Source organism: Juglans microcarpa x Juglans regia, chromosome 5S (assembly GCF_004785595.1).
Source record: "Juglans microcarpa x Juglans regia isolate MS1-56 chromosome 5S, Jm3101_v1.0, whole genome shotgun sequence".
In the NCBI taxonomy this organism is placed as follows: Eukaryota; Viridiplantae; Streptophyta; class Magnoliopsida; order Fagales; family Juglandaceae; genus Juglans; species Juglans microcarpa x Juglans regia.
In genome coordinates this window covers 8,886,990-8,905,118 of record NC_054603.1, presented here as the reverse complement: position 1 = coordinate 8,905,118, position 18,129 = coordinate 8,886,990, and the positions used below count along the sequence as shown (strand labels likewise).

Sequence of the window (18,129 nt, the reverse complement as noted above, 5' to 3'; positions counted from 1 at the left end):
CTCATCGGTATGTCTAAAAGTCTCAATATTCCATTTCTTTAAATCCAACTTGAGGGCTTTAAGTTTACCTGCCACAATAAAACTAGAGGTGCCATAACAAGAGTGGGAGGCCCACCAATTCCTCATCTTCTCCTCAAGACCAACCGTTTGGAGCCACATATTTTCAAATTTGAAATATCGCCTTCCCCCATGAATGCCACCACAATCTAGCAAAATGGGAAACTGATCAGAGCATACCTGTGGCAAACGCTTCTGGCTTAGGTTCGGATAATGTGTCTCCCAAGAAGAAAAGACTAGAAATATGTCCAATCTTGACCCCCATTTACTGTTAGACCAAGTGTAAAACCCCCCAACCAGAGGAAGATCAATCAAATTGAGATAAAAAAATCAGCTCCGAGAAGTCTTCCATGGCCCGTGATAAAGTAGTCCCCGCCCTCTCACAAGGAAAGCGTACTACATTAAAGTCCCCACACAACCCAAGGTAATTTCCAAATATAATACACTCATGTCAGCTCCTCCCACAACAATCGTCTATCTCTATCCACATTAGACCCATACGCTCCCGCAAGAGCCCACCTCCACCCATCCATAATATTCTTGAAGGAGACAACCATTGAATAATTCTCAATGCAATCCTCTACTAATTCCACCACTCTCATATCTCACATCAACAATACCCCTCAGGAAGCACCCAATGAGGCTAAGAAACTCCATCCCACAAAAGAACAACCCCATAAACTCCGGATCTGTCAACGTGACTCAACTTAGTCTCATGGAGGCATACAATATCAACTTTCCAACTACGAAGAAGAGATCAAATCCGAAGTCGCTTATTAGCATCGTTAATCCCCCCAACATTCCACGATAAGATTTTAAGCTTCGTAAGAAAAAATGCTCCCCCGCCCCTTCAGTCTTTCCCTCCCCACACTACCCTCCTTATTATCATAATTAATAGAGCACAACAATCTTTTCAACTCTCTATCTTTTTTAGCTGCAGACTTTACTGCCGTTGATCGACTAGTTTTAATGGCAACTAAAAGAGCTTTGAATTGCTCTTCGAAGCCTACACAAGAAATCCCCACACACTACTGAAACTCCGCCGCCTTTTTCAACACCCAATCCGCAGAGTTAGGAGCTAAATAAGATGGAATAACACATAGCAGGGTAGGACTACCCAACTCATTTAGATCACAGCCTTCCTCACAAACCACCATCTGTAAGCCCCCTATATAGCCATCAGGCACCACTTTCCCTATAGCTCCACCGTCTTTTTCAGTACCCAGCAGTGAGCCCACTGACACCAGATGCCCAAAAGAGCAACCCAACTGCAACTCACCCAGCAGTTCCTCAAAACTGCTTCTCACCCCGCTACCACCATCCTTGGGTTGTTTCCCCGACAAGGACTATTCCCCCATCCTTGGGACAAGATCCCCCGACAAGGACTTTGCTAGAGGCCTACTAATCTCCCCATCATAAACATCCCCCCCATCGTAAACTGCTATAAACTCCCATTCCTCGAGTTTCTCGGCTTCCTCTAGACGATGTGGCATTACCGGCCCACCAAGATGGTCGACGGGGACCCCCGACACTTTCTGTCCTGGGACTAGGTCCGGAGGATCACATGTCGACGGTGTGGGGAAGGGACGAAACCCCTGAGCCGATATTTCGGGCAAGGCCCGATACTTCTCCCCCCAAACCGGTTTTTGGCCTAAACCTTGGCCCAACCCATCTATGCCAGATTGCCCAGCCTAAAGAGGCTCTAATAGACTGGCCCCAAGCCCAAGCCCGTACGCACAGCTTCCTTCCCCTTGACGCATCATTTCAACCTACGGATATTATTAGCCAACAGCCCCACTTGCTTTTCCATTTTAGCCAATGCATGACGAAGGCTTTCCTCATTCAGACCCACAGAAGCCTTGCCACACTCCTCGCAGCTCTGTGCAGTCACCGAAATGGAAGAGCCTCCTGTTCTTGGCAAGCCTGCCCTCTCTGCTTGTTTTGCTGCTCGAGGCATCTCAAGGACCTCTCTGTACGACCGTGAGAAAGGCTTAAGCACCGTCATCGAAGGTGGAGACAACCATGGAGCAACCATTCCACCTTTGCCTCTACTTTTCTCAACCGAAACAGAGGAGGGGGCTAAGAGCTCCTTCAAGGTCTCTCCGAAGTTCCTCCGTCCTTCCCCCTGCCACCCTGCCGGTACCACGATCAAACCACGCATCTTCTTGTGGCCAAACTCCGATAAGGAGAAGAACCTGCCGTGATAGTTGTCTGCACCACAAGCACCTGATTCCCCCTTCTGTGAGTTCTAAGAAACTCAAAGGATCCCTTAGAGGCTATACATTCCTTCACCTTTGCAGCCAACCACGCCAAAGCTTCTTGATCAATGGAAATGTACTTCACAACCCGACGGCTACTCTCCGTGATTCTCCATCACCTTTCATTTTCCCTCTTAAACTCGAACATCTTGTAATCAATAATAACGTTTCTACACGAGCCCATCACAACCAACCAACACGTCAAACAAAAGAGAACAAAGCACTAAACACCATGGTACTCAAACTCCATTAACGTGACTCTAGTAACGACGTAGCACCATCGTTGTAGTTTTTCGCATGTGTACAGAGAGAGTTTGGCATTGAAATAATATCCCTCTATTTCTGAAAGTAATAAAAGTTTCCATCATCAAATGCACTTTATTGAGTAGTCAAATAATCAAGAGAGAATTTCTCTTATCAAAAAAGATCTTAGAAGACTCTTATTTTTATGGTAGAAGCTCCAATTCTACAAGAAGAACACTGCTAAACTAGATTACAGTCGATTGAAAGCAAAACATACAACTCATATGGTAACCCTATAAAAGTAAACCTCCACATTACGCAGGAGATAAGTTTAGCACCAATTGCGAAGCTATTTCAAGGGTCAAGACTTTGAGGCATAGAAGTTAATCCACAAGTCATTAACACAGAATTCAAAAACAATATTAACAAGGCATTTAATTATCAAATGGAGGAATCTTCTTTCATTAAAGGATGTACGTAATAATACATCAGATAAAAGATCAATTTACCTCTAAATTTGCTGACAAGTTCAAGCCACTAGCATTGAGACTGCGAACTCTATGACCTCGAAGATCCAACCTCTGATATAAACAAATCACCAATAAACAATGAATGAAAAGCTTTTATCTCCGATATGTAATATTTGATGAACGTTCATTTCAAAAACCATGAGAATGAACCATATGAAGTGGGAGAAGCATTGTGTTAATAAAATACTGCAAACTAATGTTTTTTCTTTTTTTTTTTTTTTGGAAAGGACTGCAAACTAATGTTATGCAGCTTTACCCTTCAAAGTAAACCGAGTTTCTCTATTTAAATAGATCCCTATTTAAGCTACGGTTGTAGCACCGAGCACAAATTAAAGTTTTGCAGATGGTGCGTACCACATCATCACCAGCTTTAATCTCCACGTGTGGAAGGACAATGAACCTAGAATCTCGGCTTTGAGGAGTTGCCGCTTTCCTCCGTCCAGATAAACTCGAGCTCCTATCTAGAGATGACGACAAAGACCCAGCTCTCAATCCACTGGAAACTGAGGGTGACCGAGCTGATGGTGAAGAAATCATTGAAACCGTCTTCCTAATCCCACTGCTGCCACTACTGCCCAACGTAGTAGAAGTAACCCTTCTAGAAGAAGAAGAAGAAGAAGTGGCTGATGATGCTGGCTTAACTGAAGGCTTCCTCACAATTTCCCGCTTACCAACATCGGACCCAGTTGATGTGTTCAGACTGCGACCAACTGGTGACACAGGAACGGACTTTCTAGTCTCCGAAACACCTGCTCTCGTTGAAGTTTTGGTAACAGGCGAAGGCATTGAACTCCTTCTAGCTTCCGGGAGAGACCGCCTAACCGTTTCCGAACCAGAAGTAGTAGTGTTTTTCCCCGCAACCGAACCAGCATTGCTTTGCCGCCTCTCGGGCAAGCCTCCCGTACTGTTTCGCCTTGCCGCCGGAACCCCATTTGAACTTTTCAATGATGCACTTACAGTTGGTTTCATTACAGACGAGGTAGAGTCCAGACCCGCTTTGGACTCCATTCTCTTCCTAACAGGAACCGTTGCGGCCGAGACCTTTAAGGCAGATGCAACACTAGGTTTTACAGCTTTCGAAACCTTTTTTCCGCTTTCTGATGAACCAGCAGAGGCCTGATTCTCTGACATTTGGGGCTTTTCCACTGCATCCTCGCCCGAATGTACAAGGGGTTCCTCCATCTTAGCACCGGCTCAAGCAAATTGAAACTAACAACCTGATCCACCAACAGCCAAACAAAAGTGAAAATTTCACCAACGCGCTGTTTGGTTTGAATTTTAAGTCTTTTTCACATTGATTTCAAAATGCATAACAACTCGACTTCCTATGCAATTATTTAGTTAGCTGAGCGATCATTATCATTTTTTGGTACCAAACGTAAAATTCAAATTCATTTTCTCAAACTTTCTGAACTAGATGAAAGTTCAGTTCAAACTACATTTTCAGAAGAAGAAGAAGAAGAAAACTAAAGATATAGCTAGAGCCAATTACAAGTCAAAAACTTGTCCAGATATTGAAATTTTTCAGAACCGACACTTCTACTCTCGAAAGCAGAAAACCATACGTGGATCTGAGCAAAAATGCCGCTTCTTTAACCGAAAAATTAAAGCTTCCAGGTCGATCTAATTCAGAGAAACGCTTGTAAATAAAACAGAAAAGAGAGAGAAAAAAGCGACGCAAGAAGCACAATGTGAACACAAATTCAAATTTAGAGAGAAAGCAAAAATTACACAAGAATAATGCTTCAGATCTGGAGAGGCAAGAAACTGAAACCGAAACCGAGAAGCATCTCTAGGATTTTGATATCCAGAAGAGAAACATGAGGAATTTTCGAGGCGTGGAACCAAAAAGGGAAAGCGTACGAGAGAGAGTGCTGGAGCCACCAATGAGCAAAGAGAGTTTGGGAAAAGGAGAGTGTATGATTTGAAATATATTCCAAAAACTATTTTGCGTATAAAAGATAACGTTAAATTAATCTGACGACGACGGGAATTGGCGGAAACAGTGGCCCTTTTTTAAAACTACTGTTTTTTTTTTTATTATTATAAATCTCATTATATTTGTAGGGATGTAAATGGTCCGATTCTCCTGCGATGGACCGAACTCCATCATTGAATCAGATCAGATTGGACCAGATCAAATATCCATAAGGATTGGACCAGTAATTATCGGTCTGGTCCGGTCCAATCGGTCTAGCTTAATTATTTTTTTTTTCTTTTTTAAAATAAATTAATAAAAAAAATTTATTTCAAATACTAAAACTAATTAAGTGATTTATTAATGTGAATTATGTAACAAACTCAATAAAAAAATATTTTATATGGTCAATGATAATAAATTAGATGAAAATTATATTATTAATTTATATAATTACTATATAATTAACTAATTGATATTATATATTAGTTAATTAATAGAATATTAACAAGTGTTAATAACATATTTAAAATTTTATATTGTTTATAGTGATAGATTAGATGAAGATATATAAAAAAAATATTATTAATTTATAGAATATTAACAAATATAAATAATATATTTAAAATTTTATATTGTTAATTGTACAATTATTATAAAAATAATATATATAATTTTTTTTAATTTTTTATTCAGTCGGTCCGGTCCGAGAAATCTCCACCCCGGGACCGGGCCGAAGACTGAAATTCTCCTACTTATTAGACCAGATTGGACCATGTATTTTTTCAATCCCGAACCGGTCGGTCTGATCGATTTCTCCGATCCTGACCGACCGTTTTACACCCCTAGATACTTGTCTACCATGTTGAGAGTCATAGGCTGCGTTTGAATATTGAACTCAGTTGAATTGAGATGATAAAATATTGTTATAATATTATTTTTTAATATTATTATTATTTTAAAATTTGAAAAAATTAAATTTTTTATTATATTTTGTGTTGAGATTTAAAAAAATTATAATGATGAGGTTAAATGAATTGAGATGATTTTAGTTACCAAATGAAGCCTTACACTTCTTTTATTTTTATTATTTAATTATTTTTTTCTTTTTAGACTTCTAATATGAACTCATCTCAATTTATTTGAATTGAATTTAAATCTAAGTATAATCCAATATTTAAATACATAACTTTTAAATCTTTAAATATCAATCGATTCAATACTCCTTTGCACATGAAATTTATAATATTTTTCAACTTAACTCGTCTTTTATTCTCGGGTCCCTTTTAGTAGCATTCAAGTGTGATATATAAGGAATAAAAAAAAAAAATGTGATATATATATTGTAAATTATAAGAAGAATTTCAAACTTATAATTTTTTGATAATTTTATATTAAAATTGAAGATATTTTCATAAAATTTATTTTTAATTAAATTACATGATTGCATTGATTGATTAAATTTTTTTCTTTTTTAGATTATACAAAAGTATCACATTCTGAGATTTTTAATCCAAACTCAAGAGTAAAAAAAAGAAAAAAAAATGGACAGTAGAATAATAATAAAAAAAAAACTGTACCCATTATTTTATCCAACGTTGCTTACAGAAGAACTCATGCAATATTATGATTCATGTCGGAAACGTAATCGATCTTGATGTTATTATAAATCGAAAATTAATATTAAAAATAATTAAAAATCTTGTTTATCGTATTTGTGACATAAATCATATTTGAATATCTTTGAGATATTTTTTAACTCATTTTCTTTCCTTGTTTGAATGGTTTAATTAACTCTTTTTTTTTTCTATTCAAACTTTTAGAATACTGCTATTCTAGCAGCTTTATATCTTACTCATAATTTAATTTAAAATTTAAATCTTATTAATTAAATTTTACCGTTTAAGTAGTATGTAAAACACCGAAAAAATATAATAATTCACAATCAAAACTTATTTCACACAACCCAAATCTTGAGATTTGAAACAAGTCATTTTTATCCGGACCCGCAAACTCACAATGCAAAAATTAACAAATTGAAATTGAATGATTTAAAATCAAATAAAGTTAACTTATAGAGTAATATTAAATACAATTATAAATAGAGGTGTGCAATTGCCCGCCCAAATCAATCTTCGGCCCGTCCGGTCATGGCCCGCAATAATGGCCAGCTCATAATAACCCGACCCGGACCATTCGGGTCGAGTAAAAAATAATCGGTTTTTTTTTTTTTTTTTTAAATAGAAGCCTCATTCTCTTTTATTTGTTATTTGCCAAACACATCCAGATATAAGGTTATAATATTATAATATCATATAACATTTTTTTTTCTTTTTGTAGCATTTGTACAAATTATAATTTTTTTTTTATAAATATTTATACAAATTATAATATAATCCCTCAATATATATTATTGTAAACCCCATCATAATAGATTTTTTTTTTTCTTTTTGCTACATAAAGGAGTACAATAAACATCATAATTTAAAGGAATACAATCCAAAAAATTCCTCAAACATGAATCTTTAACAATAAATATAGTATGTGCAGACCATAAACCTTGATTCACTTCTCATCAACATAAATAAAGCTTGATTTGGGATCAAACTCTGAAAAAAAAAAATATATTAAATGATATAAAAATAAATATTATGAAAAAGTTCAATAAATATGTAAGTAAGAAATATGTTTATTACATGATTCTTCCTCAAAACTTTCAACATTGTCCAATGAGGCATGAAGATCAATATGTACCGGATCTTTTAACTAATTCTGAGTACAAACGAGTGTCTCAACTGTTCTTGGGGATAATGAACAACGAAATTGGTCAAGCACACGACCCCCTGCACTGCAGGCTGACTCAAAAGAAACAGTAGAAACAGGAATGACCATCACATCACATGCAACTCTTGCCAAAATAGGATACTTTATTTCATTGATCTTCCACCAATCCAAAATATCAAAATTTGAAACTCGTGCCTCACAACCATGTTCCAAGTATAGATCAATCTCTGATTTGTTCCTCAAATTACATTCAATAATTTATTGTTCATACTCAACCTAAAAATTTTGCTGAGAATCAGAATTAATCATAGTAGGATCAACTGAGGAAGGAGACTCAGAGTATGAAACTCCACTTGAACTCCCATATATAATACTATATTCTCCGTACATGTCAATCATCAATTGTTTTACTTTTACAATCATTTCTTCAACTAAATTACCACCATATATTTTTTTTGAACCAAAAATGTAAAAGATTAAATTTACATCTTGGATCAAGAACAACAGCAATGAATATCATCAAGTTAGTCTTTTCAATTGATCCCCAATATTTGTCATACTTTGTAACACCTCGTATTTTAGTGTATTTTTACTGAAGTATTATTTTTATTTTATTCAAAAATTATTCTCTTGTTTTAAAATTATTGGATTTTAATTGGATTATTTTTAGAATTTTTAATTGGTGAAAATTAATTTTTATGTGCTTTCTTAATATTTATTTATTGTTGTGCATTTAATTTTTTTTTCATATTTAATTAATTACTGTGGGATTTAATTATTTCAATTTGACTTTACCATTGCGTTTGAATTATTTTATTTAACTTATGGTTTTAAAATCATCTCCGTTGGATCATTTTTGTGACCCAAGTTATGAGAATTGGACTTCATTTCTTTTCCCTCCATTTTTCTTTCCTCTCATTTTCTTTTCTTTTTTCTTTTTTCCTCCTTATTTTCTCCTCCTCGCGCGTAGACTCAGCTCTCTCTCTCTCCCTCTCTCTCCCCGTGCGTCCGTCACCTTCACCCAGACTGCCGCCGTCACGCCGTCGTGCGCGACACCGCCCGGCCGACCAGCTCCCCCTCCCTCTGGCGACCTCACCCCCCAAATCCTAGCCCCTACCTCGCCGCCGGTAGCCCGCACGCACCCCACGAAGCCGCGGGCCACTTTCACGCCAGCGCCGCCGTGAGCCAGCGGTGGCCTTCACCGCCCACCCCATTGTGTTCCCCTGCCGCCGGCGACCTCACCCCACCAACCTCACCTCCATTCGCGCCGCCGTTAACCACCAGTAGCCCTTCAAGCCGCGGCGTCACTTTCATTCCAGCGCCGCCGTCGCGCCACCTCCGGCCACCATCTTCACACCACATCATCATCGACCTCTTGGCAACCCATTGGACCCAACCCCAGCTCCGATCTGCCACCGGTGAAGCTCCACCATCTACATTTTTGATTTGGGTATTTTGGTCTTCTACCGCCCATTCCGCCGCCACCCACGACAAACCACCACCACCATTGGCTTCACTGACCTCCCTAGGCCCTACCCTATCAATCTTGGGTTTTCGTTTGCCTCCGTTTGAAAGTTGGTATTTGTGACCCACGGTCACAGTGTATTTTACACTGTGGTGTTGCTCAAACGTCGCCTTTTTCAACTTCGTGATCCTTCGGAAATTGTTATATTGCAGTGTAAGTATTTTCCTTAAAGAACTTTCGTGATTTAAATATATTTTTGCACTAACACATATTATCTGTGAATTGGTTTGTTTTGCCAGACTGAGTACGAGGAGTTTCGGGGGTCGGATGGATTGTGGACGGAGTTGTTGTGTGTTTGTTTGCATTGTGAATTGTGGTTGTTGGTTATGGCTTGTTCATGTACATCGCATATTGCACGCATGATCATGTTTGTAAAGAAAACTGGGTTTTCGCATGATTGTATACATGTTCATGTGTTTATTGAAAATTAGATTCTCATGTGAGTAAAAGGAAAAGAGACTGTAGGGATGGTGGTAAGCAGGGACGGTGGTAGAGTCCCGCCTGCGATTCCCGCCTACGGTGCACGCGGTAGGGATGGTGGTAAGCAGGGATGGTGGTTGTGTCCCCCCTGCGATTCCCGCCTACAGTGCACACGGTAGGGATGGTGGTAAGCAGGGACGGTGGTAGAGTCCCGCCTGTGATTCCCGCCTACAGTGCTCTGTTAAGTATTCATTGTGTGTAAAGGAACTGTAGGGATGGTGGTAAGCAGGGATGGTGGTAGAGTCCCGCCTGCGATTCCCGCCTACGGTGCACGCGATAGGGATGGTGGTAAGCAGGTATGGTGGTTGTGTCCCGCCTGTGATTCCCGCCTATGGTGCACGCGGTAGGGATGGTGGTAAGCAGGGACGGTGGTAGAGTCCCGTCTGCGATTCCCGCCTACAGTGTCCGATAAATGGGTTGTTTGTGTGAATCATTTCCTGGGAAAATGACAAACTATATTTTTGGGTCAAAATGAGATTTTTGGTGTGTGTTGGAAATAATCATTTTTAGGGAAAAATGGTATTTTATGACTAAATGTATTTTGCCATATTGTTGGTAGCATTAATATATTTTTATCCCGAGAGTTGTTTGGTTTATACTTACCTGTGGTACCATTTTATGGTATCGCAGATTTTGATGCAGATGATGATGACAAGCCTTAGCTTGGCTCCGTTGGAGGAGTGATCTGGGATTGCTCCTGCTTAGTGAGTTATGTTTTTATCAATTTATGTATTTACCTTTGTATTATATTTGGGATGACTGTATAATTTTTTAAAGATAAATTGTGTTGAATATTTGTATTTAAATTTCTGGTACTTAGTTGACTTATTTATATTATCCGCTGCGACTTTTATTGTGCACATTTGCATGTTGCACACACACTTGAGCACATTTCGTTGGGATGTGTGACCGTGTTGTCAGCATCCTGACGTCACGATTCCCTTGTTTTTGTACGTGGGAGTCGGGGCGTCACCTACTTACTCTTCATACTCCTAGCCATACCTCTCAACACTGGATCATTACTTTGACTCATTTTTTATAAATACGATTGGATGCCACAAAGCTTTTGAAAATATGCATTAGATGTGATATACAAAGAGCCAGAAAGTCTCACGGTAGCGTCATAAAAAATCTTCAAAAATTTAACCATTATTTTAACCCTCACCCAATCACTAGAACTTAGGGGGCTCAAACTCACACTACGACAATAGCAAGAAAAATAATCATCATCATTCTCCAATCGCAAAAATGGCTTTTGAAATGTTTCTGCAACTTCTAGCATGAGATAAGTGGAGTTCCATCTAGTGGGAACATCGTGGGAACATCAAGACACACCAATTTTGAATAACTGATTTTCTCTTTCTCTATACACTTTTTGAATTTTTTCATTCTTGCAGGAGATGATCTAACATACTTAACCGCATTGCGCACCCTTGTAATTGAATCATCACAATCTTTTAGCCCATCATTCACAATAAGGTTCATAATATGGGCGCAACACCTTATGTGAATATACTTCCCCTCCAACAAATGACCTCCCACAAACCTTTTTAAATAATCGATGGCAACATCGTTTGAGGAAGCATTGTCAACTGTAACAATAAAAATCTTGTCAATTCCCCAATCTTGTAGACATGACTCTACATGCTTTCCAATATTATCCCATTTGTGATTAGGAATCAAACAAAAATTTATAATTTTTTTGTTTAATTTCCATTCACAGTCAATAAAGCGTGCAATAAGACACATATAATTGAAGTTTTGATTAGACGTCCAAGTGTCAGTAGTTAAACTAACTCGCCCAATTGCCTTAAATACTTTCCTCAACTTCTCTTTTTCTTTTTTAAATAGTTTAATACAATCTCTCGCTGCAATGGTTCGAGATGGCGCTTGGAATCTTGGTTCTAGTGATTTACATACCTTCCTAAATCCTTGTGCTTCCACCACCCTAAACAGAACCTCATCACAAACTATCATCTCTGCAATTGCCATTCGTACATCTTCTGGATCAAACTTATGTGTAGTTTGTTGATCCATGGGTCTAATTCTATTAGGATTTTTCCTACAAACACCAGCATGATGCAACATACTTGATGTACCATTTTTTTTGGAGTGACAAGCGTAAGTCTTGTGGCAGTAATTACACATCGCTTTTGGGTCACTTAATAAACATCCAACTATTTTTGTGAAGTGTTCCCATATCGCTAAGAGGTCCTTACTTGCCTTACTTTTGGGAGGGAGGATGATGTTATTACTACTAGACAAGTTAATATTTGAAGCTAAATGAGTAGTAATCCCATCGTCTCTCAAATTTGTAGAAATGTCACTTTTGAAGTAATCCATGATATGAACTGACATACAATAAAAGTATGAGAAAGTAAGAATACCATACTGCTTTGAACAATGAAAACTCAATTTTTTTCTAAATGCTAAAGAGAAATAGATTAAAAGACATAAAACAAACAATCTGTTTTCATAAAGTAAAAAGTGCAATTTTTTGAATGCTCAATGTTTTCTGCATCACAATAACCTAATTAAGCACTATAAGTAATTAACACAATCTCGATTTGGGCATACAGTTTAGCTCAAACAAAGCATGGCCATGGATCAACTCTACAATCAAATTATAAACAAAATTAAAAAAATAAAATAGAATTATATTGATCAATTTTTCCACATTCCCACAAGCAAAATTATAAACAAAATTAATTATTAAATATAATTAATTTAATTATATTTGTGGGTTTTATTCTCATGATGTTGCCAAAAAAAAATGAGAAGATAACTAGCTAATAGTATGTAAACTCATCCATCATGATAAGATAACTAGATAATAACAAAGTACAGAGTTCTACCGGCATAATGGGTTAACAAAGATGGATAACAGTAAGTAAATCCATGAGAAACGGGGGGAATATTGAGCAGCAGATAAGAAAAGTGAATTGGTGCAAATCAACATGCACAAGAATATCAAGCGTGCAGTAGGAGAATCTACTGTTTAGGCCTTGTTAAAGAAACCTCCAATAATGTTGTAAAATGGGTCATTTAACATGGAATCACTGTCATTCTCGCATTGAGTTACCCATGCCTATGGGTGAAGAGCATGATGCAAAAAAATAATAATTAAAAAAAGGGTAATTTCCAACAGCACCTCAAATACTAACAATGGAGCTTATATAAGCTATATGGAAATAACTACACTCAAAATTTCAATTCAAACTAGAAGTAGAAAAAAAATAACCAGCAAGAATAGATAATGGTTCATAGAAAAACCTGGTTCTCACAGGATACACACTTTGTGTAAAATTCCAATGTAATAACAAATGTAATAGATACAGCATTACTAGAAGCAATATGTACTCATCCGGAATGGTTACTGACTATGTGCAGCTTCGAAACAGTGAAATTAAAATTTTTTAATGAGTAAAGAACAGTGAAATTACTGCAAATAAATCGTAAAATCATTTCACTATTCAACTAGTCTATCCAGAAATAGCGATAAAAATTAAGTTATGCATGACACACAATAAAATTCCGTAGAACCTTACAAAATATCCCTTCAAACGATTACCAAAGGTTTCCCATGCCTCACTACTCAAAGCATTCATTATTTTTCTGTGATTTTCATTATACCCAAATCAAGATAATAAGCCAAAGCACAATTCTACAGTTCAATTTAACAGCCAAATCAAGTAAATCTGTTTCCCTTGCTTACCCATCAAACACACGCACGCACACACAGAGCACCAAATAAAGCTCGAAGTTAGAACAAGAGAGAGAGAGAGAGAGAGAGAGAGAGAGAACGCATCCGTCTACGATGACCTCTACGACCGGCGACAGCAATTGCGAACGGTGACTGAGAACGGCGATAGTGACTAGGGTTTCCGCAGTGGAGATTGAAGAGAAGAGAGTGTTTTCGTGAACTTCGGTTTCGACAGATTGACGGGTTGTGTTTACTAAAACCTGATCTCATACTAATGACCCGATGAACCCGTCTTTCACGGGTTGGGGATGTCAGTTCTTTCGGACGGGTCGGGCTTACAGCCCATTATGCATAGCCCTAGTTATAAGATGTATAAGTTTCGTGTATTTTCTTTAAAAAAATAGAGTCTACTATTAGAAAAAAAATATTAGATACAGTTATAGGATGTGCAAGTCCAACACACTACTTTTGAAAAAAAATCGCAGTCCAACATTAAAAAAATAATTTTTTATGCAAGTTTTGTATTTATCTAATTTTTCTAAAGAGAGTGCACAGAGCTTGCATACCCTGGAACTACAAATATTATTTTTCTTTAAAAAATCATTTTCTTTATATAGACCCCAAATTTACTTATTTTGATAATATAAAATATGTGAAACTTGCACATCTTAAATTACAAAGATCATTTCTCTAACTTACATGCCAAGTAATTTTAGTTTAATACTAATTAACTATCAAAATAAGACAGTATTGCTCTTAGAGAGAGAACGTCTACCTTCTCTCTAGAATAAACCATTTCCGTGAGAGCTTTTACCGAAGATGAGGGTGGAGTTGTGTCTCTCACCCTCCTTTCATTCTCCTTTCCATTTTCGCACTGTATATACACTTTCAAGGTAGTGTTTTTCTCTTCCTCCCTCCACCGGTTCGATTTTGGTTAGATTTGCTACTCATCGGCTGCCATCCGCCTACACGTGCCCCACCACCCCATCCTACAACCGGCAATCTATTGGGACGGCACAAAGTCGCGCCAAAAAGATTGACGCGTGGCCTTCACGCGCGACTTGTTTCCTCGCGTGTTCCCTACACGCCGCCGCACAACGACGCTTCTGACGGCTACACGCACTGTATCAGTAGCTTCGTCTCACCACGATCTTCCAGATTTGGGCTCCCCAATCTCCATCCCACCGATGCGTGACTGTCACGCACCATCACAGGAGAGCAAAAATGTAGATGATCAACAGATCAATCCACTTGATGCTGGATTTCCCACTATGTAATCGTTTTTCCTAAACCGTGATCTCGAATTAGGGTCTGAGGATCTCTCCAAAAATCATCTCAAGACAACAAACAACAGTGCACTTGTCACTCTCACCATTGGAAGCAGTGGATCACCGCTTTCAGCAAAGGGGAGGATCCATCGCTTCCAACAGTGGTTCTATTGTTTGCAATTTTTTGGGAACAACTTATTTCCGTCTTTTAAGATGATATCTTCTTTTTAGGACATGAGTGACGATTCAGAAATTGATCGCAAAAATCTATTTTTTTCTTTTTTTATCCATCTGTTTACACTGTTGTTATTGTTCTGGAATGTTTGTTGGGAAACTCTACCCCCTTCTCTTATATAATCTTTTCTAATGAAATATACTTGCTTGTTTAAAAAGATAAAAAAATAAAAAAATAAAAAAATAAAAAAAATAATATTGTTCAAATAACACAGCTGACCAACATTCTGTTCACATCTCCTTCACCGTCTTCTTTACTCTTTTATCCTCTATCATCTTCTAATCATTCTCTTCTTTTTGAATTTTTCACGCACTTTAATTCCACTCGAAGGAGGTTGTTTTAGGCAAAAGGCTACCAAAATCCATCTACACATGTCCCATCGTTATCATTACCTGAGTTACCAATTGCATTTGGTGTTTTTTGGTTTTCGGTTTTCAAAAAAGATCTCACTAACAAATATGCAAACTTACATGTGTAGCTATAGGGGTGTTCAATAGGATCTGGATTCAGATATCCGGCCATAATTGGATCTGGATACTAAAATCCGAGCGGTTATCCGCCCGGATTAATCCAGATTTAATCCAGACGGATAACCGGATTGTAACCGCATATCCGAATTTAATCCGGATCCGGGTAATAACCAGATAAATCCGGTTTTATTTATTTATTTAAAAAAAAAAGACTTTAAAACTTAAAATAGCACTTTTTTTAAAAAAAATTCTAATATGCTTAAATTGCTAGGATTTTTTTTTAAAAATAATTTAAACACTTTTTAAAAGGTTTTTATAAAAAAAAAAATTAAAGAAAAAAATAAACAAAAATGCAAAATAAATAATATTGTTTTTACATCACAATGTAAAACATAATTTACAAATAACAAAAGAAATAATAATACATCACAACTAATTAACTGAAATATAAATTTACAAAGAACAAAAGAAATAATAATACATCACAACTAATTAAACTAAAACATAAATTTACAAAGAACAAAAGAAATATTAATACATCACAACTAATTAAACTAAAACATAAATTTACAAAGAACAAAATGCATTAGTCTTCACATCTTGAATCTGGAATTGGGGAAAATTTTCTATTGGACTGTCTCTCCATAAGCTGCCAACAACATCAATTACAACAGAAAAATGAAAACTATAATAATTAGAAACAATAAGTCAAAAAGAATAAGAGAATAATTTGGTATGCATCTAAAAAGATTTCCCAGCCTTTCATTCTTACAGCAGCATACACCACATATTTAGAACAACAAATTACTAAACTTACCCCAACACAGAAGCACAAACACTGAAGCCAACTACAAAATCACTTGAAAAGGCCTTAAAGTTTGGCAGTAACATTCACTAAAAATAAGAAATGTAAGCAAGGTTCATACCGAAAAGAATCTAATGTCTTGTGGCTTTTTCTTCACAAATATCGTTATGTGCTAAGCGAGAGGGTAAAAGAGAATCCTTTGTTAGGCTGTTTTCATTTAAAAAACTACTTTCTACAGTGTTATCCCACCTAGTTTTATAGATGTGTCAACTGCTACATTGTCGCATATAATAACTTAAAAGATTATAAACAACTGCATGTTACATGGACTGTGATAGTAACATCGAACCATGTTAAAAGATGTAATATAACTTGAGAAGTCCCAAAATGCATAGGGTCATCTCTATTTCTCAATAGAACAAAAAATGCATGGGGAGGCATCTTCTTTAAGAACATAATATTCATGATCCTATAGCAGATAGGAGAAAATTACTTGGCTAATTGCAGACAAGCTAAATAAGAAACAACAATGACTTTCCCAAAACCAAACACAACACCTGAACAAATGATAAATGATGTTAAATATAAGTGCACATCAATTCTACTAAAAAACAAACTATATTACAGGTCATAGGGTAGAATTTACTCACTAGACTCTCAAACTCGCACTTGCCTAACCAACAAAAGCTAATGCATATTAATAGCTAATAAGTAGTAAATATCAAAAGGGAAAAATGGATTAAAACTAAAAGGTGTAGAATGTGGTTAATATTGACCCAATTAAATATTCAGATATAAAGGATCATATCCAACGATAATGGTTATGGTTATCCTTCACAAACTGCATACAAGAAACAGAGCAAAAGCACCACTGTACCATTTATGAAACTGTGTTAGTACAGTTAGCACTTTAGTTATGGGAATGAAAATTGAACAAAACTCACCGGATTATAAGTTTACAAAGCCTCTCACACATGCAAAGCAAAACTCTTAACGATTAGTTCTTCAAATTAAAGCCTTTTACACATGATTGTGTGCAGATGGTGGTTTAGGTGACATAAAAAATTAATTTCAAATCAAAATCATAATTAGCATTGTCTCCAGCATATGGTATCAATGTAATTAGACCTAATCCTTTAATCCATTACAATGAGAATGACTTCAACAATTAATAAAACAATGTATAAATTAATAAAACAACCAGCAGAGTATTCTATAGCAGAAATAGAGTTATACCCACTGAAAAATTCATTTTAATTGAAACAAGTCTACTGAAAGTCTAAAAATTGGAGAACTTGAAACAATGTCGTAAAACCTTGGTTAATTCCCCAAAACCAGAAACAAACCCACCTTGCCCCCCTAAAATAATATGCAAAAACCTTGGTTAATTCCTCCAAACCAGAAACAAACCCTCCCCATCTGAAACAACCACTCATATCGTACATAAGAAAAAAAAAACCCTCTTATTCTTTCTTTCAAAACTCGGTCCCATCGTTTACAACTAAATCCTAAAACACCCAAAAATACAATAAAACCCTAAAACACAAAAATCACAAAACACCCATCGTTTACAAAAAAACTCAACACTCATAATCAAAAATCCCTAAACCCATAATTTACAGAAACTAACAAAGTAGAGAAAGAGAGATGACCATACCGTACATAAACTGACAGAGTAGAGAAAAAGAGATGACAAAGTAGAGAAGAGCTTGAGAAATATACCTTACGAGCTTAGACTTCAGAAATGTTGGATGGTAGCCTCCGCGTCTCTCTCCCAGATGCGCAAACTGCAAAGGACTTCGAAAGACGAAGGGATTCAGCAGAAGAGACGCCTGCTACGAAGAGAGAAGGCA

The 18,129-nt window shown here is 36.8% G+C and overlaps 1 protein-coding gene across 4 annotated transcripts in view; it reads right to left on the bottom strand.

Moving 5' to 3' along the window:
* LOC121268091 (187-kDa microtubule-associated protein AIR9-like) overlaps positions 1–5,008 on the bottom strand; it is a 58,926-nt gene extending 53,918 nt beyond the window's left edge. The window contains exons 1-4 of one of the 4 annotated variants that reach the window (XM_041172218.1): positions 4,822–4,998; positions 4,581–4,711; positions 3,443–4,305; positions 3,068–3,139 (exon numbers count right to left, since the gene is read on the bottom strand). In XM_041172218.1, coding sequence (XP_041028152.1) covers positions 3,068–3,139; positions 3,443–4,270 — 900 coding nt within the window. In that variant the 5' untranslated portion in view covers positions 4,271–4,305; positions 4,581–4,711; positions 4,822–4,998. Of the gene's footprint in view, positions 1–3,067; positions 3,140–3,442; positions 4,306–4,580; positions 4,712–4,819 lie in introns of all 4 variants that reach the window. The other 3 variants (XM_041172219.1, XM_041172220.1, XM_041172217.1) reach the window with 3 other exon arrangements.
* Between the last annotated feature and the right edge of the window lie 13,121 nt (positions 5,009–18,129).